At 44.6% G+C, this 27717-nt stretch overlaps 1 protein-coding gene across 1 annotated transcript in view; it reads left to right on the top strand.

The window, feature by feature from the left end:
• Rell1 (RELT like 1) overlaps positions 1-27717 on the top strand; it is a 61255-nt gene that overhangs the window by 20289 nt on the left and 13249 nt on the right. The window contains exons 2-6 of the mRNA XM_034508200.2: positions 11811-12038; positions 13767-13838; positions 19609-19666; positions 22516-22752; positions 24928-25066. Coding sequence (XP_034364091.1) covers positions 11811-12038; positions 13767-13838; positions 19609-19666; positions 22516-22752; positions 24928-25063 — 731 coding nt within the window. The 3' untranslated portion in view covers positions 25064-25066. The remainder of the gene's footprint in view (positions 1-11810; positions 12039-13766; positions 13839-19608; positions 19667-22515; positions 22753-24927; positions 25067-27717) is intronic.

Genomic DNA, 27717 nt, shown 5'->3' with positions numbered 1-27717 from the left:
TTTTGACTATACTTTAACTATAAAGTACACCACGGGGTGGGGGATGGTGGTGGTGGTGGTGGGTGGGGCGTGTCCTACTGGTTCACAGCTCCTTCAGCTAAGGGTAGTGACCCCATAAGGGGTTCCACACTGAATGCCATGAAGATTATGACAATGGTAAAGCAAATAAATGTACACTGACCAAAAATTAATTTAAAATAAAATGTGCAGTGGCGCTGAGGAGTTTCTGGCAGAGGTCGTCCTGGATTCGGAGGCTTCTCTACTGCTCTGGTTCTAAACTCAGCACAAACACTTTCCCTCATACATGCTGCTGCCCCATGTTGCTGAGGGATGTGCTCCAGACACCCAGGCTCATGCAGACTGTTGTATGTTACAGATCACTGCGTTTCTACTGTACATATGGAGGGTTCTGCTCTGCAGAAGCACGGTGGTGTAATTTTGGGAGGGGCATTAGTCATTCCTTGGCGTGTATGAATTTAGTTAGTGTCTCTTTGGGATATAGAGTTAGAATTCTTTGTTTTAAGAATTGCTGTTTGAGTTGCTGACCCAAGTTTCAGAAAAAAAAAAAAAGAAAGAAAGAAAGAAAGAAAGAAAGAAAGAAAGAAAGAAAGAAAAACAAATGAACTTTGCCTTGAAATTGGGACAGAAATTCTAACAACAATTTCTTTTTCTTTCTTTTTTCTCTGACAACTTCTGAAATGACTAAATGTACTATATATTCATGCAAATTGGAATTATCAGTAACAATGATGATGAAAATCAAAGTAGCTAGCAAATTCTGGAAAGTGTTGAAGGTATCCTTTGTCCATCAGATATTCAGCTGAGATTTAATTCTTCATGTAAAAGTAAACTCAGACATTTATCTCATTAGTGTGCAAATTTGCCGCCTTCTTCACTAAATGAAAAGATGGTATGTATCAAAGAATTGTTTTAAAATATGATTTATGTTATAAAGTAGGTGTTTGACTTGCATACTCCTTTTTATATATCTACGTACCTAGGGTATCTCTTCAGAGAGATGACTGACTGGGCATTTCAGTCACTTAACCTATCTAAATAAGTATTCTTGGACACTGTGATTGGAATGTTAGTACTTAGAAAAACCCTGTGTGTGTGGGAGGGGTCTCCTTCCCATTCTCTGGCTGTGCAGGAAACCCACACTTCGGAATGCATCCCAGTGTGGGGTAAACTGGAGATGGTATTGGAACGACTGATAGGCTGCTTCCTCATTGCGGTGATTGGCCACAGCTATGAGACTGGCCCAGGGGTCACTTGTCTGGCGTCTCTGGTTTCTGCTCTCTCCCCCATTATCTATGAAGCCCTCTGGCTCGCCTGATGTCCTCTAGGAATGCCATTTCTGCCCCATTCTGTCTCAGCTTCCCTGACTGGTTGAAAATACAAATATAATTTGGAAACAGACTAGAAAATGGCTTTCGTCATTTGAGGTTGGCTTCCATCATCCCCACCTTCCCCATCTCCACACTGCTTCTTCCTTTTTCCCTTCACATATTTTGTAATCTGCTCAGCAGGCTCTTGGCCAAACACCTGGACACAGAGAGCACTCAGAGTACTGAGAATTAACTAAAGCCGGCCAGGCCTGGGAAGAAAACCCCATACAGTACTGATACAAGCTGGCCTTTGTTGGGCAGTGTTTGTCTTCGGAAGGGGTCACCTTTGCAGTCAGAACCAAGAAGGGCCTAATTGCTCCAGGGAACCACAGATTCCCAAGGTGAGGCTGTGGCTTATTCTTGGAGACCCAGCAAGGCTATGAGGAGCCGAGACTGACTTGAGAGTTGGGAGAATGGAGATTGGTGACAGAGCTGCAGTCTTATATTTGGAAAACTGCTTTGCAGATGGCAAAATGGGTGGCAGTTTTCAAAACACACTCATGGACTGGAGAGATGGCTCAGCGGTTAAGAGCACTGACTGCTCTTCCAGAGGTCCTGAGTTCAATTCCCAGCAACCACATGGTGGCTCACAACCATCTGTAATGAGATCCAATACCCTCTTCTGGTGTGTGTTTGAAGACAGCTACAGTGTACTCATACAAATTAAAATGCACACACACAAACACACACACAAACACACACACACACACACACACACACACACACTTCTGCTGTCCTAATTGTAACCCAAGCTTTGAAAGTTGGAGAGCCTTGTGTGAGGGTAGCTGGAAGCCTGCAGGAACAGGTGAGCTCTGACTGGTTCAGGCCTAGCACTGCCACTTCCTCAGTTGATCTTGGGATCTTCCCTAGCCTTCCTGTGCCTCAGTTTCCCAATCTATAACTTAAGGATCATAACCTTCTGTGTGGTGTTAATAAATCGGGCCTCCTGTGCAGAGGCATTCGGTGCGTAGTATGGTACTGGCTCAGAATTGCCTGACCTTGCAGCGGTAGCTATTTTAGGTAAGAACTGTGGTGAAATAGTCAGGCTTTCTGCACCCCTGTAGGCCTCTCACCCTCAACTGTCCCCTCTCTTGCCTTAGCTTCACTGTCTTTCTCTTTTCATCTCAGTTGCTAGGCATCCTTCTGGGCCTTGCAGCCTACACTGTATACTCTTAGTAGGGCAGAATATTGGATATATATATATATATATATATATATATATATATATATATATGCCTGCATATGTACATACACACATGTATATATGTACGTATATATATGTATGTATGTATATCGCTTACCCCAGCCATATGGTGAGTGCCCTTGTGCATGTTTTTCATGAGCTTCTTCTAGTCCTTAACCCCTCTGCTGAGCCTGCTCTCCCTGCAAATCCCTCTGCCCCACCTCTGTCCCTAGTACATGCTGCTGCTTCTTAAGCAATAGAAAAATAGAGGATGTCGTCCACCTGTTTCCTTGGCTCCGTTCACTGACTTTAGGATGCCTGGGGAAGCAGTAGCTCTTGCAGTTTACGTATTTGATCATGTTCTCCATGTGGAGAGCATCTCGAGCTCAACACTCCGTATTCGTCCCCTTTCCTTTAACATATTAGGAGATGCTGCTGTAGTTTGAGCAGGTCACTAACACTCCTGATTTGCAAGGTGGGCCTCGTGGCGTTGAAGTATATGTGAGTGGGAAGGCTAGCCTGTGCCAGTGAGACCATTGCCGTATGGTAGAGCATTGGTTACTGTTGCCCAGAGGCAAGGCTGCCGTGGTGCGTGTGTTCCTGTACCTGAGCTCCTTTCTGCTTCCCACCAGAGTCTGCCAGCAAAAGTTCTCGGCCTCCTACCTCTAGAACCTTGAGTCAAAGTAAACCTATTTTTTTTCTACAAATAACCCGATTTTAACTATTGTGTGGTAGCGACACATTCGAAGGACTGATACTTTGTTTTTTGTTGTTGTTGTTGAAAGAGAAAAAAAAACTGCAGAGAAAAGTTTCTTCCTTCACCCTCAGTGTGACTCCCCTCCTACTGCGCTTGCCCACACTGCCTTCTGGAAAGAGCAAACCACGCTCTGTCCCTCCGTTCCTTACCCTGGGTGGGGACCTGCTGTCCATGGTCCCTGGGTAACCACTGTCTGCAGCCAGCAGAGTTCTCCTATGCTTTGTTGGTTTTTAATTTTTTTTTTAATTCCATCTTTCCTCAGTTCATTTTAGTTTTATTTTATTTATTTTTATGTTTCTTTATTTTAAGTTTCTCAAGAAGGGGGTTTCTCTGTATAGGCCTGGCTGTCCTGGAACTTGCTCTGTAGACCAGACTGGCCTTGAACTCAGAATTCAGTTGCTCATGCCCCCTCCTATTGGGATCAAAGGTGTGCACCATCATGCCTGACTTAGTCTTAGGTTTTAAAAAGAAAATACCAAGAAATGGAGTAGAATCCAGCAAGAGAGAAGTTAAAAGATTTTTATGCTGATCTCCACATTAGAAATGAAAGGTTTCTCTCGTGTTCAGGGAAGTGTACATGACCTGACCTGCCTGTGGTCCTCATAGATCATCTCCTAACCTTTTCTGTTAGGTCACCTCCCCCCCTCCCCCACATCTGCCCTCCCTCTCCTTCCTTCTCTGTAAGAATGCTTAATGTATTCTTCCTCTCACCAAATTAATTGCATGGTACCCTGTTATCATGATTTATTTATCTCGTATAGTGAGTACTTTGTATTCTCCGTATATCAGCCATTCCCACCTCCCCCACCCGTCTGCTTTCTCTTTCTAGAGCTCTGACCACAGCAGTCCCACGTAGCCACGGTTTTGCTCTTTGTGGTTTTAGTTAGCCGTGATCAGCTGTGGTCCATAAATATTAAATGGAAAGTTACAGAAATGAAACATGCATGCCCATTCAACTGCATCCTTCTGCCTGGTGCCACAAAACCCCGAGCATCCTGTTCCTTCCTGCTGGGGATGTGAATCGTCCCTTTGTCCACAGTGCTTGCTTCCAACCTGCTAGTAGCTACCTTGGCCATCAGACTGACGGTTTGTGTGTCAGTTCTTGTGTGCAGTTGACCTTTATTACTTAGTAATATCCCTAAAGTGCCAGAGGAACACTGGCAAATCTTTATATTACCAAGAGAAATCATAAAACGGCTTCTTTTAGGTGAAAAGTTGAAAATATAATAAAAGATTGGGGGGAGTGTCTTAGTCACTGTTCTGTTGCTGTGAAGAGACACCATGACCAAGGCAACTCCTATAAAAGAAAGTGTTTAATTAGCGCTGGCTTACAGGTTCAGAGGTTAGTCCATTATCATCATGGAGGAGAGCCTGTCAGCATGCATGGTGCTGTAGCAGTAGCTGAGAGCTTTACATCCAGAGAGAGAGAGAGAGAGAGAGAGAGAGAGAGAGAGAGAGAGAGAGAGGCAGAGACAGAGACAGAGACAGAGACAGAGAGAGACTGGGCCAGGTGACCCACAGTAACATGCTTCCTCTAACAAAGCCATACTTTCTAATCCTTCTAAGCTTTTCAGAGGCTTCCACTCCCTAGTGACCAAGCTTTCAAATATATGAGGATATGTGGGGGGCGGGAAGGGAGCACATTCTCATTCAAACACCACCAGCACTTTTGTGGGTTACTTTTGTGCAGCTTTTATTCCCAATTTTAAAGTTACACTGCATCTTCGAAGGAATGTGCATATAATAGATAGGGGGCTGGGTGCTCCTGGTGGCTTTAGGCATCCACTGGGGGGGGGGGGGTCTTAGAGTAAACCCCCTGCAGATAAGTGGGGACTGCACATTTTAGACATTTCATGTAAGTGATGTCATACTTGTCCTTCTGTGTTTGACCGACTTAGTATAACGTCCTCAAGGCTCATCCATGTCATCATATATGGACACTTCCCTTCCTTTATGGAGCCGAACAGTAGCCTGTTATATATGTACACTGCAGTCTCCCTTTCCCTCTGTCTGTCAAGCGGCACTTATGTTAGTTCCTTATCAGGGCTTTTGTGAATACTGCACAGACACAGAGAGCCTCAAAGTCCTTAGTTAATTCTTTGGATATAAACACAGGTATAAGATTTTTGGATCAAGTGACAGTTCTCGTTTATATCTTTTGGGTTTATTTTATTTATCTATTTTGAGGATCTCTGTACTGTTTTCCATATCCCTCCTGCTTTAGTTTGTCTTGCAGCACCTGCCATTCATGTCACCTAGGATGGGACCATGGCTTCTTGTGCCAGGTTCTCTATGGAGCAGGCTCAGTGTTATTCCTTCAGGTTGTGCCCACAACTTCTAGGTCTGTGTTTTTCTTAGCCCATTTTGTGCCAGTATATCATTACTGTAAACTGCATAATCTGCAAATGTGTGCGTTTATTTGGTTTATGGAAATTGCAGAGTGTGGTGTTGACATCTGGTGAGGGCCTTCATGTTGCATCTTAACCTGGTGGAAGGGTGGCGAGGGAAAGAGCGTGCTGGGGACAGAGAAGGAGGTTGGAGGTCAAACTTGTCCTCCCATCAGGAGCACATGATAAACCACCCGTGATAACTAAACCACTCCTGTTGATAACTAACCTACTCCTGTGGTAACTCACTCACTGCTGGGTAATTAACACTCATGATAAGTAACCTACTCCTGGTAACTTGGCTAAGTCTCATGATAACTAATTCACTTCTGTGATAACTAACTCTCATGATAACTAATGCACTCCTGTGATAATAAACCAATCCTAAATAACTAACTCTCATGATAACTAATCTATTCTTAGGGTAAGGGTATTCAGATATCAGACTGGAACATTTTAAACTTATTTTTTTGAAAATTTTGTACATTCATACAGCGTATTTCTGATCATACCCATCTACCACCACCTCTTGAGACAACTGTTTGGAGATAATAGTTTATTAGTTAATTGAAAGGAAATTAACTTTATTCCAATTAAATGCTTCCAGCATTATTCACTCTAATTTACTGTTAATTAATAGTCACTGTACTATTGAAGAGTTATTTTTCTTTTTCTTTTTTTTTTTTTTTGGGGGGGTGGGTTTCAAGACAGGGTTTCTCTGTGTAGCCCTGGCTGTCCTGGAACTCACTTTGTAGACCAGGCTGGCCTCGAACTCAGAAATCCACCTGCCTCTGCCTCCCAAGTGCTGGGATTAAAGGCGTGCACCACCACCGCCCGGCAGAAGAGTTATTTTTCATTGACTTGTTTAGGTAGGCCACAGTGGATTCTCTAGCCAATACTTTTCTTTAAACTCTTGTAATCTGAAATGTTGATGAGCAGACAGAACTTTCTGCATTGATGAGAATGGATGCTCATTATCTGAGCTGTTCAGGAGAATAGCAAACAGCCACGAGACTGGTGCACACCTGAGATGCAACAGAGGAACAGAAATCTTAAGTTCATTTGCGTTAAATTCACAGTCAAGTGGCTTCACCTGACTGGTGGCTCCTTTTCCGGGTGCTGCAGGTCAGTGATGGTCACTGAGCTTCTTTGATAGCGCTTCCTTTCTCTGTGGTGTACGTGCTAATAGAGTTAATCTCTTAGTGACTTCATGGGCTAGAACTTCTGCTTGCTATTGCTACCTAACAGATTACCTCAAAGCTTAGTGTCTTAAAAAACAAGCATTGCTTGGTGTGAGGATCTACACCCTGGGCATCACTCATCTGGACAGCTCATCTTTGCTCCATGCAGCATCCCAGCATCCCCTGGCTATAGGATCCCCTTCCAAGCCAGCTTGTTTACTGGTTGGCAAGTTGATGTGCTGCTGGTCTCTACACAGACAGGTTGGGCTTCCATACAGCGTGTGGCTGGGTGCCAAGAGCAACGGCCTAAAGATGCAGGAAGTAGGAAGTGAGTTGCTTAAGGCCTGGGGACAAGATACCAACTCCCAACGAGTTCCATTGTGCTGACAAATCACAGATGAGATTTTTAAGGAGAGGAGATGATGGCTCTTCATGTTCGTGAGAATGGCATCTGAAATCTAGGGGTTGTTTTCAAACCACCGAGGGTACACTCAGTACTTTGCTTCTTTTAAGACAGCCTCTTTCTGGCCTTGGGCTTAAAGGCTTCTGTCTCAGCTGCAGTCACTCGGAATTTTACGGATGAGGAAACCAAGCATTGAACATTTACATTTTGCTCACTAAAGATGTGAAGTCTCCTAAGTGGCTGAGCTGTTAACATCCAACAGGCAGCCTGAGCTTTTAAGTTCAGTGCTTTAGTACATCTCAAGAATTGCCTGGCTCCCAAATTTAAATTCCTACCATCTGCAGCTTTTCTGTTGCACTGCAGTTGAGATTAAGTGAATGATTCTAATTAATGAATTAAGTGATTCTTGTTTGCAAATCACACAACTCTGTACAGGCAGGCTAGGTGCCAAGTGGACAGTGAAGACACACTCTCAACCATCTTGTTCAGAGCTGCCGTTGATACCAGTTCGGAGCCCACTGCTCATTCCTGCTTCCCATGGCTAATTGATCTTTACCTTCTGCCTGAAACAGGCAATGACTTTGAGGAAAGCTAGTTGGCCTTCAGATGTTCCTGTGACATAAAACGTGGTAGAGGAAGGGAAGGGAAGGGAAGGGAAGGGAAGGGAAGGGAAGGGAAGGGAAGGGAAGGGAAGGGAAGGGAAGGGAAGGGAAGGGAAGGAGGCAGGCAGGTTTACTCAGAACTGTAAAGTTAACTAAATGTTTCAGGCTTTGTATTTATCTATGTGTTATAGACACATGTACTTTTTATGTAGATACCTGCATTATTTAGTGATAGGAATACATTATAAGAAATTCTTCATCAATTAATAGTACACTTATATAAACTTTACTGGTACAGCCTGCTGTCATTTACATGACATAGCCTATTGACCCCAGGTTATAGAACCTATACAACATATTACCCCACCAGATCCTGTACACAGTTGTCACCCAGTGTTGTTTGTGTGGTGTCCAATTATAAAAGAAAACAGTAAAAAAAATGCAGTACGAATTTTTAAATTTCATTATAATCTGTGAGGTCTCTGTTACATATGCAGTACATTGTTTGAAAAGTCACATGCAGGGAGAAGTATGTGTGTATTCTTGAATAAGAAATTAAAAAAATGCTATTTCAAATTCTAGAGGTTGTCTGATAAAGTAATGAATGGAACCTTTTGCAAACTGATGAAACCAGTAGTTTCCTTTACTGCTCAAAGATCATGGGTGTTTCCATGTAAGAAGAGAAGCAGCCCTTTGTCTCATGGGTGCGGTTATGCTTCCCTGTGATACTGTTGGCTGCTGCTATGGCCTGTGCTTATTCCATACTAGGTGTGAGTACAGTCACGCTACATTCATCCTTTCTTAGCAATGTGTTGAGAAATCATAGAGCTAAGCATTGCTGTCGCCGGTTTTCTGATTTCAGGGTTTCTTTTGCAGGGTAGGTGACACTCTACACAAGAAGCTTCATTTTATCAGAGAAATCAGAGCCTAGACATCAAACCCAAACACCGTGTTTTCCTTTACTTTGCACTGCCTGGCCTTCTCCTTGTATTTGCTACTAATTTTTCTGTGGCATTATCGAGTCAGGGACAGCAGGGCCAGAGGCTATGCTCCACTCTGTAACTGGCAACATTCTGAATTCCTGTCATCTTTTAGGCACCCCAACTCAGGTACAATCGATCTTGGCTTTAACGCAGAAAAGAATTTTAAGACAAGTCGGTATGAGGCAGAGCCAGCGTTTTTATTAAGATGAGCGTTTTAACAGATTTTAAAACAGGAGAGTTGCTCAGGGAGAAAGTAACATACAGGAGAGTACAGATGTGGACTTCTCATGGGCTCCATTTGTCTTTCTAATGGACACATAGACCTTTTGTGTGGGTTTTGAAACTACTGAAAGAGTTGCACAGAAGGTTCTTCAGCGGGGGAGTGGGGTATTGACAGGATTATGATTAATAAGGCAAAACTGTAGATCATCAGATACTGGTAAGTAGGAGAGCTCACTGTACAAAGCCTTGTTTGAGATCCCCAGAAAATAGGAGGGGCATGAGTACCTTCAGGCCTCAAGTCTGGTTATTGTTATTTCAAAATAAAATTATCTATTCATCATCCATTTATTCCTTCATCTCTCCACCATCCATCCATCCATTTACCTTTCCGTTCATCCACTTACCCATTCATCTATCTATCCATTCTCTCACCCATCTATCATTCATCTATCTATCCACTCCTCCATCTACTCATCGTTCCATCCATCCATCCATCCATCCATCCATCCATCCATCCATCCATCCATCCATCTGAAGACCCCCATACTCAGGAGACCCTTCCTCAAGTCTCCGGAAATCAAGACCACCCAAAGATCACAAGAAACCATACCTGGATGCAATCAGCAGAAGCTTTATTAGGGAAATTAGCCGGCCGTCAAAACTACAAGCTCTTTAGCTCCAAGAGCAAGGTTTTGGCCCAGAGTGGTGGGTTAAAGGGTCTTTTATAGTGGGGAAAGGAAGGCATTTTCGCGCGCTTACACATGAATGGTTGCATTTTCGAGCGGTTACACATGATTGGTTGTTTTACAAATTTTGAACATAGCACTGGGAAGACCAAGGGAGGGGTAACCAAGAACAGTGGAACATTTCAGAGAATCTACCCCAAATGATCTAGAGTCATGTGAAAATCACTCTGCACACTCATTCTTCTCAAAAATGTGGTTTTTACCATGCTATTGTGTCCTATCCTGCCATTTACCAACTATTTCAGATTAACTATCTTCCGGCTATAGCTCCACCTAGGTGGCAGCATCTTTTATCTGTGGTCAGGAATGTGTCTTCCTGCCTTGGGCCTCTCCCACCCATAGGTGGGAGAGGCTTGAGGAATGTAATCCAGCAAGTGTCCTTCACCTGGAATGTGAAGGCCTGAAATCTTATTTTCAGTTCCGCGTTCTGTAAAGCAAAAAATCTACACATATTTCATAAAATGGCCTTTATAATTTTTCATTCTACACATCTACCCTCTCATCCATCCATCCATCCATCCATCCATCCATCCATCTATCCATCCACCCTCCCATCCATCCATCCACTCCTCCATCTACTCATCTTTCCATCTATCCATCCATCATCCATCCATCCATCCATCCATCCATCCATCCACCCTCCCATCCATCCATCCATCCATCCATCCATCCATCCATCCATCCTCTCATCCATCCATCTACTCATCTAACCACTTATCTGTTCATCCATCATCCATTTATCCATTTCCACCCATCCAATCTGTATGTCAGCAGCCTATAAGGCAATTAGTTGTGCTGCAGTTCTTGCTTCTCCTCTCAGGAGGGACTTCAGTCAGCCTCTGGAGTAAAGGGCTCCTTCTCTCATAGTTCTCATAGTTTTCTCCATCTATCCCACAGGTTTTCTCTGCAGTCTGTTTTCTCTCTTTCCTAACCACTTGTCATGATGGTGTGCCCAGGCTTTCTCTGACTTACTTTCCAGAAGCCGTATGACTGTTACACTATCTTTTCAGGCACCCCCTGGAATAAGTTCATGTGATAATGATTTAAAAGTAAACTTCTTGGTTCTAAACCACACCCTCACCACAGCTTCCCTTTTCTTGTGGACAAGTCCCCAGTGCTATTGTCTCTCAGTGCACGTGAATTCCTTCCATGTGACCTGATCTGGACGCCTGATGCTAGTGTTCTCCCTTCTCCTCCCAGCAGCGGCTCACCACACAGCAGGCACACAGTATCTGGTATTTAGATCAATGAATGAACAAATGCACACAGGCTTCCAGTTTTACATTTGGACCTTGGACCAGAAATCTGAGGCCATCCCTGGTCTTTCTTCTCTTTGTGCTGTCATCATCTTAGTTCGCTCAGTCCTTCTGGAACATAAGCCACACGAGGACAAGATGTTTGTGTCTGGCTTGGTGTGGTGCACGTAGGTCCCTGGCGTTTGCCAGGCAAGATGGTGATCATTTGCTCCTGTAGAAACACTCCTGTGTGTTTGGCCCACAGCAGTTAGTTTCGTCTTCATAAAAGCTGTGCAGATACTGTGTCAGGGTGCTCCTCTCATACACAGAGGCATTTGGTTGTTGGATCATTGTTCCTTGTCAGAGTGCTGCTAAAAGTATAGTTGGACATCCATCCCCACGTCTCCCGAGTCCTCACACACAACTACTAAGTAGTATGCTGCAATGACCCCTTAACACTCACATGCGTATTCTGTGCAGGCTAAATCTAAAACCCTGTGCCTCCTAAATCCTCTGTTAAGAGATTTTATAGTTCAGGAGGTGGTGGTCTTAGATTGTTTCAGCTCAAGGCTATGTTTGTCCCCTTTGTCCCCATCTATCCAGATCCCCAGACCAGTGTATAGCTCATAGCTTTTGGAGCACGAAACTTCAGTGTAATGGGAATGTTCTCAGAGCTTTGTCACAATCATCTGACACAGCCGTCCCACATGTCCCTCTCTGTAGACAACACTGGTAGCCGCACATTACACTCCCGAGCAGAGACAACTCCATCGTCACCCACCAACAACGCTGGGAATGGACACCCGGAATACATCGCGTATGTGCTCGTCCCTGTTTTCTTCGTCATGGGTCTCCTTGGTGTCCTCATCTGCCACTTACTTAAGAAGAAAGGCTATCGGTGTACAACAGAGGCGGAACAGGAAGTTGAAGAGGAAAAGGTGGAAAAGATAGGTAAATAACCTACGCTTTTTAAAAAAAAACTGGTGGAGGAAGGGATTCTAAATTAAAGAAAAACCTTAATATAAATTAATTTCTTTATGAGGAAAACTATTTTCTGCACAGAGTTTGAAACCTTGCCTGCATTTACTGACTACCTGCTGAGTGTTTACGTCAGAGCCTGGTAGCCTCGGGACTGATATTTGTGCGGTGTAGATTTATTTCTAATTTTATTGACGTTTAATTTAATGAGGTTACTCTCTCTCTACCTTGAAGGGTCGGTGTGAGATTTTGACACAAGGTGTTTTAGTGACTGGCACTTGCTCATAAACCTAATCCTTGCTGTTACTACTTATTGAGTAAGATTCTAATAAGAATGGTAGGAACACGAAACGGGTCTCATCAGGTTTGTGGTGTGTGTATTACTGGAGGAATGCTAGCTAAAGTCCACGAGGCCGAACTCTAGGCTGTTAAGTGAATAGACATAGGCATAGGTCAGTAGAGCAAGGGCTGGCGTTTCCATGTGAATGTGTGGGCGCTCATCTTTTCTTTCCTTCTGTCTGCACATGCAGTCCATAGCTAGTGGTGGAGTAAACCCCACCCACAGTGCGTTTTTTCCTCACTGACATTCCTATCCAGTCACGCCTTAGGGAGCTTTCCTGATGGGCCCAGAGGGCTAGCAGCTCACTCTTCATCCCGCTCAGCCCCTCTATGACATCTTTGCAGGGAGGTGACATTTGGAGTAGGTTACCCGTGGAGCCTACCCACAGGGCCGGTGAGGGAAGGTTTCTCAATCCTTGCCAGCTTGCTGGACTGTTGGTTTTTCCACCCCCACTGACCTTTGAGGCTGTGGAACATGGGTGAACATGATGAGTCACGCCCAGCGAATGAGCAAACCAGCCCTGAGTGTTTGTCAACAGAGCAGGGCCTCCCCCTCTCTTCCTTCTAACCGACGCAGGTTGGCTCAGCCATCAGCTTTCACTGTGACTGTCCAGCCATCCATAGGTCATGGGGGAGAAGCCTCTCTTGGGGTGTAGAGGACACTCTTGCAGGTACATGGGCGTGTTGTTGTCCTACCCTGTATGATGTCTCAAGACTTGTCCTGCTAAATAAATAATACAGATCAGTTTCCAAATGGAGGCTTGCTCCTCTTTTTCCGCCTGACTGCTAATGCTGGGTCCCCAAAGTAAACTGAGGCTGTAAACAAATAACCAGTGCCCAAATTTAGCTCCCTTGTTTAAAAGGAAAAGAGAGGTTTATAAACATGAAGGAATACTTACTTGTTCAGTTGAAACCATAAATCAGTAGGCCAACTGGATACCGCAAGTCTGCGATGAGCTAAAACCTAGGGACGATAGCCTTTCTTTTAGTGAACTTTCTTCTTGTTTCCCAGGAGGGTTTAAGGTCATAAGGAGAAGTAAGAGAAAGTGAGGGCAGAGATACATGCATTCCTGTATTGTCATGCCAAGTGAGTGGATATTTGATCTTGAGAGATTGCTGGAATGGTCCTGCGCCTTTTTCTTTTAACTTTTAATTTTAACTTTTAAATTCGTGTTCTGCCCAGGAGCTCAAAATGTGGCCTTGGGAAGGTGTGGCTGAAGGATTAAAGACTCTTAACGCTGTGTGAGGGTGCTTAAACTTTCTGGAAGGTGGTCGGTGAGGTCTTGGGCTCTAAGATAAGTGTCTAATTGACTTGTTGTGGGTGACCAATCGTAATGCCGCCCTGTCCTTTTTCTTTCTTAGAGTTGAATGACAGTATAAATGAGAACAGCGACACCGTTGGGCAGATTGTCCACTACATTATGAAAAATGAAGGTAGGGTATCTTCGTGCTTCGGGGCATTTCGTATTATTAAAAAATCTCTGTAGAGTCAGAATTTGAATGGTTTCAAACTGCTTTATTCTGAGCTCTGTAACACCTCAGCTTTTAGCATTGTCCCAACAGGAGAGTTAGCCTCGGTGCTGTTTGATTACTTCAGCATCGCAGAGGGCCAGGAGAGTTGATAGTTTCTAGGTTGTGTCACATGACTTTATAAAGCCTCCGTTTCCTCCTAGAGAGTGAGAGTTACATTACACAACTGGGTGCAATAGCACACGTGACGTGCTGGATGTCATAAGGACTCACGTTTTACCTGGTTCTTGTTTTTCACACTTAAGGACATGAGTTTGATCCCCAGCATCCTGGTAAGAACTGGGGAGTGGCAGCAAGTGCTGGTAATACCAGCCCTGGGCGGATGGATGTGGTGAGGTCCTGGAGGGCTCTGAGCTGGTCTAGCCAGTTGGTGAGCTTCAGGTTCAGTGAGAGAGCCTATTTCCAAATATGAGGAGAGTGGTTGAGGAAGACACCCACATTGAGCTCTGACATTGAGCACATATATGAATATACTCTCACACATGACACATACACATGCACACACAAACACACACTTTTGCCAGTTTAACCATTTGGAAGGGGGGAGTTGAGTAGCATTCATGTCCTTTCTAATAGCTACACAAAAGTGTCAGCATATTCTAGAACTTCCTCAGCACCCCACTCTGAAAGATGTATGCATCTCTTCCTGTTGCTTCCTCTCCACACTACTTGCAAAGCTGCTTTGCTTCCTGCCTCTGTGGTTTGTATCTTCTAGGATATCCAGTATTAAATGTGGACACTCGGAAGAGCTTAAGCATCAGGACATAGGGCTTTTGTTTTTCCATATATTTTTTTGAGATAGATTCAGTCTGGCTTTGAACTCAGTATATAACCAAGGATGGTCCTGAACTCCTGATCAGCCTCCCCCTGCCTCCTAAACGTTGGGATTATAGGCATGTGCCACTATGCTTAGCCTTATGAAATGTATTTTAAGTCAGCTTTTTAAGTGAAGGATCCAATTGTTACTAAATGAATTAGGGTCCTTGTTCTGAATGCTGGGGGTTATCTTCATAGGATAATGTTTTCTGTTGCTATAACTGAGTACCACAAGCGTGATAAGCTATAAAGAACAGAAGTTTATTTAGCTCATGATTCCAGAGGCTAACAAGTCAAAGCATGGGGCTAGAATCTGCTTGGCATCTGGAGAAGATCTTCATTGATACATTCTGACCTGGGACATTCTGAGACATGAGGAGACAGAGCAATCGTGTCAGAAAGAACCTGCTTTTATGGAAAAAAAAAAAATCACTCTCTCAGTAATCCATGAATCCGAGAATCTGTGAGCAGGCCAGTGTCTTCATTAGGGCAGAGCCTTCCTGACCCAGTCACCCTGAAGCCCCTCCTCCAAATGCCATCAGTATGACTTTGGGAGATCATGTTTCTGACACATGAGTGAATTTTAGGACACACCCAAACCTGAACAGATTCTTTGATCTTAGTGGTTTATGTTTGTAGTTCTCCTTACTCCATTTGCTGAAATGCTACAGTGTCTACGTCCATCAGCATGTGACACCTTGTCATCACCTTGTCATGCTCTCTGGGACCTCTGTCCCCACATCACTCAGCAAGAGTGCCCACCTGGTCCAGACTCAGATCTGTGCCTGTGTTCCAGCTGCACTTTGTCTTTAGCCTAGAGCTAGTAGTTTGATACGTGATCTCACCTAGGTTTCAACACATCTATCTAAAGCCAGTGGTATACTCAATTTACAGGTGAAGGAAGGGAGGCTCCAAGGGCTTGAGGTCCCCGAGGTTCGAGCCTTCTCTCTAGTTCTAAACTTTGTGCTGTTTTTCAGCCTATTTTTCTCTTTCAATTTTGATAGTTTGAAAATAAAAAGAATAAATAAACTGAGTAGAATGGTGTTTAGAATAAGAACAAAAAGACAAGAATACTTGGGTGTGGGTCTGTCTCCCAGAGGTTTCCCATCAGGGCATGGGATTTGACAATACTGGATTCCAGCACCCTAGGTTATAACCTGTTTTCAGGTTGACTCTGAGGCTAAAATCTTCCACTGTATGGAACAAGCACCTCGTTCGCCTGCCTTGTGTTCCATAGCTAGCGCAGCTTCAAACTTTATTTCAGTTTAGACTTCACTGTTATCTTCCCAAACAGACACTCTCTATACTTACAAATTATAGGTGCACTCCGAACTTTTTAAAGGAAATTAAAAAGGAATAAGATGAAGCACATGCTCTCTGTTAACATCTTTCTCTGTTTACGCCCAAAACACATAGTTTTTGCCATTTGTATTACTGACATATGAGCAGTTTCCTGTGTTGTATTTTTAACTCGCCAGATGGGTAATTTAATTTGTCAGATGCAGTCATGATGGGGTTTTTTGTTGTTGTTGTTGGTGGTGGTGGTGTGGTTTTGTTGTTGTTGTTGTTGTTTTGTTTTTGTTTGTTTTTTTGAGACAGGGTTTCCCTGTGTAGCCCTGGCTGTCCTGATACTCACTCTGTAGACCAGGCTGGCCTCGAACTCAGAAATCCGCCTGCCTCTGCCTCCCAAGTGCTGGGATTAAAGGCATGTGCCACCACTGCCTGGCAATATTTTTTTTTTAATGAAGTAAAACTGAGGTTTATTAGAATTTTAATATAGATTTAAGCCAGAAGGGGGACGAAAAATCAGGCTGAAGGAGAGGACAGTTGTACACACTTAGAGTGGTCAGCTGGCTTCCCAACGTGGCATTCTTGCTTAGGGTTTAGGCATGTGCCTTTCATTTTAGAAATCAATTTTAGCTTACCTCACTGTCCTTTGAGGTTTGGATATAGTAGCTGATCTGCTGGGCAGGCACATTTTGTTGTGGTGTGTGGTCACACTGCCTGTTTCTTAAAGATTTATTCCCATGGGTGCTGGGAATCAAATGACTTCTGCAAGAGCAGCATTTGTCCTAACCACTGAGCCATCTCTCTAGCCCATACTGTGCTTCCAATACAGGATGTGTGCAGATTTCCAACTCAGCCAGTTCTTTGCCTCCAAATGCCAGCTCCATCTACCATCTAATTAACTTCCGACTCTGCCAGGGAGTCAGTGTGGTCTACCACAGGCACAAGGCTGCCGTGCTTTGCATGCAAGCTCTGTTCCTCTAACGTGCACACTAAGAATCTGAGAATCCCCACAGTCTCTTCTTCAGGTTTGCTGATTTGCTAGAATGGCTCCCAGAAGGCAAGAATATGCTCTTACATTCAGTGGTTTGTTAAAGGGGACCAACTAGGGGCGGGGAGCCAGGCATTGGGAGCAAGGGGCTGGAGCCCAGAGCTGCTATCCTCTGATCTCAGGGCCTTTCTGCCTACTGGCCTCACCCTGACTCACCTCAGTCTGATCAAGTGGCTCATTATGAATGACAAAAGACATTCCTTTTTGACTCAGGAAATTTCACTCAGGAAATTCTCAGGGTTTTAAGAGCTCCCACACCCACACACCTGTCGGTTAGGTTATCTTCCTAATCTGGAGAGAGAACCTGAGTAACCCCAGTGTGCTATCTCTTAATTTTCCTTTCTCTAGAGAGCCAAACTGAGTGTGTGTGTGTGTGGTCAGCAGGGTTTTTCTGGCATTGTGTAGGAGTGAGAAGCATCAAGGACTAGTCAATAATTTCACATCTTATTTACCGGGCACTCGTCATTTATAGGGAAGTTTTTCCTCAGGGAAGTTTAAACAGTTTTCTTTTAAATGCTTATCACTATAGAATCCATTACAGCCAGCATGACACCATTCCCTTTGTTGTTATTTTTTCTGGTCATGTTTGGTAAATTATGGGAATGTACAAACCGGCCGTTTACCATGTACTTTATATAAGTCATGTGTGAGACTATACTTCTTCACCAGTTCATCTGTTATTGATAATGGAATACACGGATCTAGTGCTTTTTAAAAGCAGAGTGGTTTGCTGTAGCTCATGGTCTAGAGGATGGAGAGGATGGAGAGGATGGAGAGGATGGAGGTCCAAGGTCAGGCAGCCTCGTTGATTTGGACTCCGATGAGGGTCCACCTGGCTGGGTTACAACTTAGTGGATAGCAACTTGTTGGGAGCATGGGGGAAAGGAAAAGAACACACGACAACCAGGAAGCCAGAGAGAGGAGAGATGGGGGGAGAGAGCTCTCTCCCTGTAGAGGCTAGGACTCAAATGCAGGGACTCCTGCATGCTAAGCATATGCTCACCGCCGAGCTACAGCCCCAGCCCTTTCATTTTTATAGCAACCTTTTCCTGGGAACTAAGGGTAAGAGGCAGGATCCCAAGAGCTGTCTGAATTCTGAGGGCTGTGTTCCAGTAACCTAATCCCCTTCACTGGATTCAGAAGGTTGGACCATTTCCCACACCACCACATCCACATGGCCATTTTGTTTGCTGCCGTTATGCACCTAACTTGAGGGAGAGCAGCATCAGTGGGTGGCAAGCCAAGGGTAGCAATAACAGCACAGAGAGAAGCTGTAATGGGGACCGAGGTTTCAACACCAGAATCTTTGTGGGACCGAAGCACATGGAAACCAAAGTAACACTCCAACCTATTACCTGAACGAAAAATCTTTTCCTGAATCCCCATTATATGACATATGTCACAAGATTATGAAGTGTGTCAAAGTCAATGTGTCTTTTTTTGTTGTTGTATGGGTGGAAATAGTATAGACCTAATTCAGGGCTTTTTTTTTTTTTTAAATAACAAAAAACTTTTGGTTTTACAATAAAAACTTGTACTTGACAGCTTGTTTGGACACCCTCACAGTTGTTAAGAGCAAAACAGGTACTTTGTTTAGGAAAGGGATGACATGTGTAAATATTTCTTAAAAATACTGCCCCCCCCCCCATGGATTTCTAAAAGTTGCACTGAGGTGTTGTGACTCCCAAGGTAGTAAAAACTGGAGATCATGGGGGAGCCCAAAACAAAATAAAACAAATTAAAATGACAACGAACTCACTCTCTTTTTTATGTAAGGCAACAGATGCACCATAGCTCATAAGTGGATTTAAATCTTTGGTATTGTATTTTCATGGGAGGATGGGTAGGGGAAAAAGTGGGAGGGGCAAAAAGGAAGTCAGGTTGTGAAGCACACAGTGAGGGAACCCTTGCCTCTCAACTCTCCTAGCAGCAGAGTTAGAACTAGCGTTAATTGTCCTCCTCTGGGGATGTCATGTGATGTAAACTGCTACATGCTACCTGTCATTGGCTCACATGGTAAATCGTAATCCTTTTATTCTTTCCTCTCTGGAGAATTTATTGTGCTTAGTCATGAGAACAGCGCTTTAAAAATCAATGGAAAAGGTTAGGAGTTGGTAATAGCATTTGGCCTTGACAATTAAATAACCAAAAGAAGTTTGACATTCACAGCAGCCTTTGATGGGCCACGCTGTAAGAAGTAGGAACATAGGGCGTGGGTCGGGCCTAAGAAGCTTGGGTTCAGTGTGTGGACAGCTCACATCCGTGGGGTTTTAAAGAATGAACACTGTAATTCTAAGTTAAGCCCTCCTATGTCACATAAATTTGAAGTGTTTTTCCTGATTTAGGGGCTTCTGTAGTCCTAGAGCAGAGCAAAGGCAGTTAGCCAACTGGGAAGTAAACCTCCTACCCTCCTCATCCGGGCCTCTGGGAACTGAGAGGACTGAGGTGTTTCTCAGACAGCTTTTCTAACATGACTGATTGCTCGTTTACCTCATTTAGTGCTTCTTCTTTTCTCCTTAGCGAATGCAGATATCTTGAAAGCCATGGTATCTGATAACAGCGTGGGCGAAGTTGAAAGGTGAGTGCCTCTCTTCCAGTGGATAGAGACAGTCTTCATGTGTTTGTTCGGCTTGATGCCCTTGGTATTTTGCTCAGCTGGAGCTGGCCTCTAGCCTTGGTACTACTGGCATTTGGGGTCAGGCGAGTCTTTGCTGAGAGTAATGGCTGGGACAAGGTAGATTGCTGAACACAGCCCCTCATCTCTGCTCACTGGATGACAGACCACTATCCCTCTCCTTCAACGTGTGACAACCTCAAATGTCTCTGCACACTGACAGTATTCCCAGGACCACAGTACTCAGTGACCCGAGCTCACGGGAGTTGGGTCCAGAACCTTCTAGGTGTTGAGAGCAAGGGCTGAGGATTACAAGATAAGGAATACAGAAAGCTGGGGCCAGGAGGAGCTCTGTGTAGGCTGAGAGCTCATGCCAAGCAAGTTTATTAAGCGGCACAACATCTTAGATACAGCTTTTATGGGGAAAATGGGATCCAGTCAGTAGAAAGCTATCCTACAGCCAGCGGGTGAAGTCAACAGGAAGCCAGACACACAGTGTTGCGCAAGGGGAGCACAGGATATCTCAAGTGCTCCACAGACGGAACACAGAGTGGCCATGGAGCTGATACCCATGGGAGAGTCAGGATGAAGTCAGTTCCTCCAAGGCCATTCCTCTAGGCCTTTACTGGCTTTGCCAAGCTTATTCCCTATGTGAGACAGCCTTATATCAGGGCCTGAGTAAGCCTTGGATCATCCTGGCTCTCAGTAACCCTGGTTGAGAACTCTGGTGGTAAACGGTAGTGTTAGAGAAAGGGAGGTTAGTGGCTAAGAGTCAAAGAGCAGGTTCAGAGCCCGCGAGTGGTTGGTTGTGTCCTGCCTCTCAAGTTAAATGATCCTGCTGAGTTTCAGATTCATTGACTATAAACCATTGTGCTAACTTCATTCAATCACTACCAGGAATACAGAGCACTTCGGGTCCTGCGAGACCTTTATGAACAACGGTAACCAAATGATAACCTGGTCAGTTTGGAATACCTGGTATTACTGGTTATAGGTTATAGGTTATGGTTGTTGGGCACCAGATTCTTCTGTAATTAGTTACAGATAACTATATGTCTAGACAATTCTCCATTTCTCTAACAAGGAATGTTGACTGGGTGTATGATACAGTGTTGGCTAGAGCAGGGCAGTCACAGACCTTTGCTCTGAAAGGATTCAGCTGGTGGGGCATAGAGATGGGTGTGGGAGGCCTTCTCAGAGGTACAGGTTGGAGTTTGGGGGGTTCTGGTGACCAGAGGAAGGTCAACAAGAAAGAAGTCTGTTCTGGTGGTGCTGATGTGGACAGGTTCTGTAGACAGGCCACCTGGGAATGGTTCCGTGGCTAGAGAAGATGCAAAATGTGACAGGATGTTGAATTGGGATGGGTGCCATTCGAAGCAGAATCTCCTGCTTTGTATGTGGCCCCTTGCCAGGTGCACCTGACACTCTTTTATCGTGAATGGGTCTGTCAGACGGGCCGTGTTGTCTGTGCACATTAGAGGGGTCATGCCGAACCCTGAGCCACGTGCTCAAGTGCTGGAGATGCCGTTTAGGACATAGACTGATGTTTCTTACCTTTGCCCATAGATATTTGGTGTTGAATACTTATTAGCTTCCAGCAGCTTGAACTCAGTTGACTGTGGGTCTGTCACTGGGCTGTGTAATCACTGATAACTGTTGAGTGAGTGCACTTGATGAGCTCAGTTTTCTAATCCATGGTGTCAAGCTAACATTGTTCTGCCAGGGAGCTCCTACTGTGTGCCTGTATGCGAACAGCTTTAAGGACATTGCTAAAGAGCATGTGAGAACTTCTAGTTACTGTTTTGATTCCTCAGTTCTAGTGTGGCCTGTACTGCTTTTGAAGTGTGCTAGTCCACTGGATGCCAGCAGCCCAGAGGCTGGTTTCTGTGTGACTCTGGGGCTCTTGCTGCACATCTCAGGGGATTAGGGATTGATCTCAGGTGCAGTAGAGGGCTGATTCCTGGTCAGTCCAGACCTGTGCTGTTTGAATCCCTCCTTTTCTAGCGTAAGATTGATATGTGCTTTCTGAAAGTAACTGATATCTTGTAGCTATAATTCTGCTTTATATATTTTAGCTGGTCTGACCAAATGTCTTCTAGGTTACCCAACTGGTCACTACTGTCTCTGAAGCACTGTGTGTGGCTGTGGGTATGAATGTGGGGGAGCGGGGCTACAACTTGACTCTCTAGGTTTGGAGCTCAGAACCACTTAGGTGCTTTGCTTCTTTGTGCCCCAATGCCCTCATTTTTATGGGGAGGAAATGAATGCTTATACTGTAAAGATCCATCAGGATTTATTAACTTAACACTAGGACATTCTCAGGAGACAGTTGGCTACTCTTCTGTTGTCATCCACATCAGCATGCATTTCCTTTACCACTTTCTATGTCTTAACCTGGAAGTTTTTTCTTTGATGTAACAGTCAGATTGGATCTAATATTCTAACCGTTCCGTGGTACATTCAGGGTGCCTTGCTTGGCGTTCTAGGCAGACTCTTGGCTATGTGTGAGAGAAGTCAGTGTGATTCTATGAGAAGGAGAATGGAAGTTTTGGAAAAGAGTAATGTGAAGTCAGATTGCGTGCCCTCCTTGGGAACAGTGGTTCATTCCTCAGCCCAGCTGCTACCATTGTTTGAATGAACAGCTGTTGCATGGTCCTGAGAGCTGAGTGCTGTTACCCAGGGCCAGTTCACAAAGTTCATTTGTACAGTTGAAGGGTTTGCTCCTGCATCTCAGGGAACAACTGCCTTCACTGGGGTCTCTTCTAGGTGGCCATTTTTACCTTGTCTCCCTCTCCTTTTCTTCTCCCCTTCAGCCCTGTCACTCCTAGCACGCCAGGGAGCCCACCTGTGAGTCCTGGGCCTCTGTCACCAGGGGCCACCCCAGGGAAGCATGTCTGCGGTCACCATCTGCACACAGTGGGAGGTGTCGTTGAACGGGACGTGTGCCAGCGCTGCAGGCACAAGCGATGGCACTTCATAAAACCTACCAACAAGACGAAAGAGGGTCGACCACGGCGACAAGGCGAGGTCACAGTCCTCTCTGTGGGCAGGTAAGGGGTCCTGATGCTACTTGTGAGGGACCTGGTTGCTATGGTTACACACACACACACATATATATATATATATATATATATATCTGTGATATATATATATCGAGATATATCTATATCTATATCTATATCTATATCTATATCTATATCTTCTCATGAGTCTGGCTTCTTTGATATGTCCTGGTTTGGATCCTGGATGTTTCTGACAAACCAGACAGCTTTTGATAGCTCATATAGAACAAGTATTAATTAAGATGAGGAATTAATTACTCTGTGTAAATAGATGGAGCCCAGACTGTCAACTGTCCTCAGAACATATGTTTCTATTTCTCTTGTGAGAATCTAAAACAGATGATCAGGTCAGTGCATGGCTTTTCCCACAGCTATCCAGAGCCAGAGGCCCCATCCACTCCTGACTCTGCAGGTTTGTAAACAGAGAGAGTTGTGGCAGATACTGTGAGGGGGGGCTTTTAGTGAAAGCAACCTGGGCTGGTATGTATCATTTGACTCCCATGCCACTGGCTCTGGCTAATCACTTTTCTTCACCAAAGTGCCAGGCAATCAGGAAATGGCATGCTGCCATGCATCAGAAATAGAGAAATACAGATTTGGTCCAGAACTTTCCAGTCTTTGCCACTTAAGATCCACGCCAGATGCAGTGACTGCTCTCTTTGCGGTCACCTCTGCTGTTCCCAGGGTCCCTCAGTCTCAGGGCATCATTTCCTTGTGATCCACATGTGATGTAAAGATCCTGCTGTTGGATGGACAGCTTAGTAAGACTTGACATGAGCAGGTTTGCAGGGGACACTCATGCACTTTGAGAGTTAATACAGGAAGTTGTGCATTGCATTGGTTGTGACACTGGGAAAGGTCACCCATACAGGAGTCAGATTGGGTAAGTGCTGGGGTAGCCAAACCTCTAGGAAATGTTGCCTGGGCCCATTGCTTCTACCTTGATCCAGTTGTGGTACCACTGCATACAGACTGTTCTGTCACTGTACCTCAGTTTCCCCCCACACACACACCCCTGCCCAAGATGAAAAGGCAATCATAGCCTCTTCCCAGGGCTTCTGTGAAAACTAAAAATGGTAACTCAGGTAAAGGTTTTAGAGTAGCTTCAGCCTCATGAGAATCCAAGGAATAGTGTGAATTTTTAAAGTTCTTAGTGTAATTTTAGCTGTTGAGTCTTGTTCTGTGTGCCAGTAGCCATAGCCAAGGCCGAGGGCTGTTTGCCTCTCACGGCAGAGCAGTACAACTCATGACCAGACTTTTATCAAGAGTCAGAGTCATGGGAATGTATGAACGCAGTGAGTGAGACCCCGAGGCCGTGTGGACAAAGCACGCTCTGTTTCTCCTTGAAAAATGTGCTGAGAATTCTCAGTTCAGCTCCAATATGCATTTTTCAGGGCTCAAAGTCCACCCCCCTCTTAGGCGTTGGGGATGATGGGTATTTGATTATTATGGCTGCTTTTCAGAATGTTTGCTTTAAGACTCTTCCAGGTTGACAGGATAGTCTCTGTTTCCTAGACTCCTCCTCTATGTGGCTTGTGATCTCATTTTGGACAAGGCCACCACTATAAAAATGTAGTTACTGGAAGGCTCTACGGGTTTGATGACACTGTTCTGGAAAGACAGAGTGTCAATTACCTGTTCTCACACTTCTTAATGACATTCTCTTCTTTAATTTATTTAATTGTTTTTCCTCAATCTCGAGGGAAAGTTAATCTAAATCTGGCTTTGAAAAGCAGAAACACCTTCCAGTAGTGAAGTCACCCCTTGGCTCCTTTGCCCGGCAGGTGTGTATTTGCTCAAGGTGGTTATGCAGTGGCCATCTTGGTTATGCTCGTCTGAGTTGTAAGTGGCTTTTCCTGTTGCCTAGCGTTCTGTAGTTAATGGCCACGCTACCGTTGGGAACCACAATTCTGAGGCCACAGAGCAATTCAGCCTAAGTGTTTTCTGATCTATTTTGTGTGCTCCATAAACTATTAGAGATGTTGTGCAGGGGCCTGCAGGGAAATGTGCCCTCTTGTCTGGTGGCGATTTTGTTGCTGTTGTCCCTTTAGCCTGAGCTTGTTTGGTTTCCTCCGGGTGAAAAAAAAATTTTTTTTTTAAACTTACAGTTCCTGCTTGGAACGGGAAATTCGAAAGACGGTCACGTCTCTTTTCTGTCCTCAGGTTCAGAGTCACGAAAGTGGAACACAAGTCCAACCAGAAGGAGCGCAGAAGTTTGATGTCTGTCAGTGGGATTGAGAGTGTAAACGGGGATGTGCCTGTGACACCTGTGAAGAGGGAACGAAGTGATACAGAATAGCCGGTGAGCTGTGGGGACATTGGGTTTGGAGTGTGGCCGGGTGGGTTGAGGATGTTGGCCACATAGAAAATGAAGGGCCTCCCTGAGACTGTTGGGATTGTGGGGCACTGAGTCTTCAGGATTTCAGGAATACTTGTCTGCCCAGGGCCTCTTGTGAAGAGGGTTAGAACATTACAGAGTGGTGGAGCCTGTGAGACAGAAATCGGCCTTCTGGGAGATGTATCACCTCAAGTCCCTAGTGTCACTGTAACAGCATTGTACTCAAAAAAGGGTGAAATCCAAAACTTAGGATATACGATAAGTAAGCTTTTAAAGGTTGGAAGCTTATTATATTCTCTATCTAAAAGGAAGAAAAAAATAAACAAAAAGCAGGTTGGGATGAGAGTACAGGACGGTCTCAGGACTTGGGAGGCTGAGGCAGGAGGTTGAAACTCCTTTGAGACTCTGTGGCAAACAAAACAAAAACAATACAAGATATCCCGTGGCAAAGGAGATCCATTCTTACCTTGTTTTAAGTAGACTGTGTTTGAAAAATGCTGGATCAAGCAAGCCGCTGTTTTGAATTGGAAGACAATTCTCCTTCATTTATTGTGCACTAGCAGCTGGACTATTACTCTGCAGTCCTCAGTAGGGACATTACTTTGAGATAGCCCAGGAACAATATTGCTCTTTGCACGAGCTGTCCTGAAGCGCCCGAGACAAGGTGCCGGCTTCTTTGTTTAGACGTTTTAAAAGCTTCAGCTCAGCTACTTCCCTGTAATGACTTCCTATTGGTTTAGCTTTCTTCTGACTCCTTCCCTTCTGGCTTGAGGAACATTTGTTGTCTTTGTGCTTGTTATGTGTAAAAGGGCAAGGCCTGAACTCCAGTGTGGAGGGATTGAAGCATATAAAGGGAGTGAGGTCAGGCATGACCTTGACAGTCCGGTGGATTGGTTGAGTTCAGCCTATGGCCTACGTACGTCCTGGATCTGGCTGCCAGGTGTAATTCTCTGTTTGCCACTCTAACCCTGAGTCTTGGGCCAGGTGTGGCAGCCTTTTATATCTCATTGGCACATGGAGATGACACTACCTGCCTTGGGGTGACAATGAGGTTTCTCTGAAGTTGCAGTGAAGCCCAGGGCCTGGCCTGCTGCACACACCAGACAAGCTGGGCAGTGCTGCTGGTATCCTGAGGTAATTTGTACTCCGTGGGTGAGGCTGAGTTGAGGACACTAAGCGTCCTTGAAGCTTCTCTAGTAGCTTGCAGGTTCAAAGGGCTAAAGACACTCTGGACGACACCTGGAGGAGGTGTGTTCCTTAACCCTCTGCAGCACTGGAGGTACTGGCCCCTGTTTAGAGCTAGTTCCTGGAGGTTTGTGTTGGGGGAGGTCTGGCCCCTTCTAATTTTAGGAGCTAAATAGGGCTTTTTTTGTTTTTGTTTTTGTTTTGTTTTTGTTTGATTGATTATTTTTTGAGACAAGAGTTTCTCAAGTTTCCCATAATTCATGCTGGCCTAGAACTTACCTTGTAGTCTGGGCTGGCCTCGAACTTACAACAGCCCTTTCTCGGCATCCTGAGTACTAGAATTACTGGTGTGGGCTACTTTACTTGGCTTAGGTGATTTCTTTTTTCTTTTCTTTTCTTTTCTGTTTGTTTGTTTGTTTGTTTTGTTTTGTTTTTTGTTTTGTTTTGTTTTTTTGAGACAGGGTTTCTCTGTGTAGTTCTGGCTGTCCTGGAACTCACTCTGTAGACCAGGCTGGCCTCAAACTCAGAAATTCGCCTGCCTCTGCCTCCCAACTGCTGGGATTACAGGCATGCGCCACCACTGCCCGGCCTTAGGTGATTTCTTTAAAGAGAAAAAGCAAGGCAAAAAAGCTTGGCTTCTCAGCTGAGAGGAGCCTAAGGAAAGAGGGCGAACGAGTGGCTCAGGACAGCAGCAGTGTTAATTGGGATTCTAGCTTTCTGGACATAGCGCTGACACTACCATTGTCATGGTTATAAATATTTCCTAACGAGGTTCACACCATCATCCCAGATAAGAAATTTGGTACTTGGGTGGATAGGTTATGTATCACTCAATGGTCACATCACCGGACAGAAGACTCAAGACTTGTACCCACATCTCTGAATTGCAAGATAGAATGCTAGGCCTGACCCAGTCAGCCTATGGTAATTCTTAGGAAGAAGCGTAGGCCTTGGCCGTCAAACGTTTCTACTGATCATTCTAGAACTACAAAGCACTCTGACACCTGCTAGGATTACGTAATTGGGTTCTATCAGAGGCACACCAGTGTGAGCTCATTTGGAAATAAATAGTTCTTAAGTGCCCATACCTCCTTTTTTATATGAAGTAAAGCTGTAAATCCATAGATTCAAGGCAAGTGCCAAGGGTAGCATCTGGGATGAAGTTGCCTTTCAATGGAGGATATAACCATATTGGTGTGTGCTGTCCAGATTAGTAAGAATCACCTCAGGAGTGCCCTCAAGAAGCAAACACATTCTCTGAGACTCCAACTCTCTGTAGTTAATCCTGAAATTTAAAAAAAAAGAATTATTATGGAAATTAAAAAATTCAAAGGCAGACAGAATAATAATTAAGTGTCTATAATCTGTGGAGTAGTTGAGTATCTCACTTTGCAGGCGAAGTTTTTCAGCTCAGTGTTGGAATTATGAGG

This window comes from Arvicanthis niloticus, chromosome 7 (assembly GCF_011762505.2).
Source record: "Arvicanthis niloticus isolate mArvNil1 chromosome 7, mArvNil1.pat.X, whole genome shotgun sequence".
Classification (NCBI taxonomy): Eukaryota; Metazoa; Chordata; class Mammalia; order Rodentia; family Muridae; genus Arvicanthis; species Arvicanthis niloticus.
The sequence above is the reverse complement of the archived record's forward strand: the minus strand, read 5'-3'. Positions and strand labels throughout refer to the sequence as shown.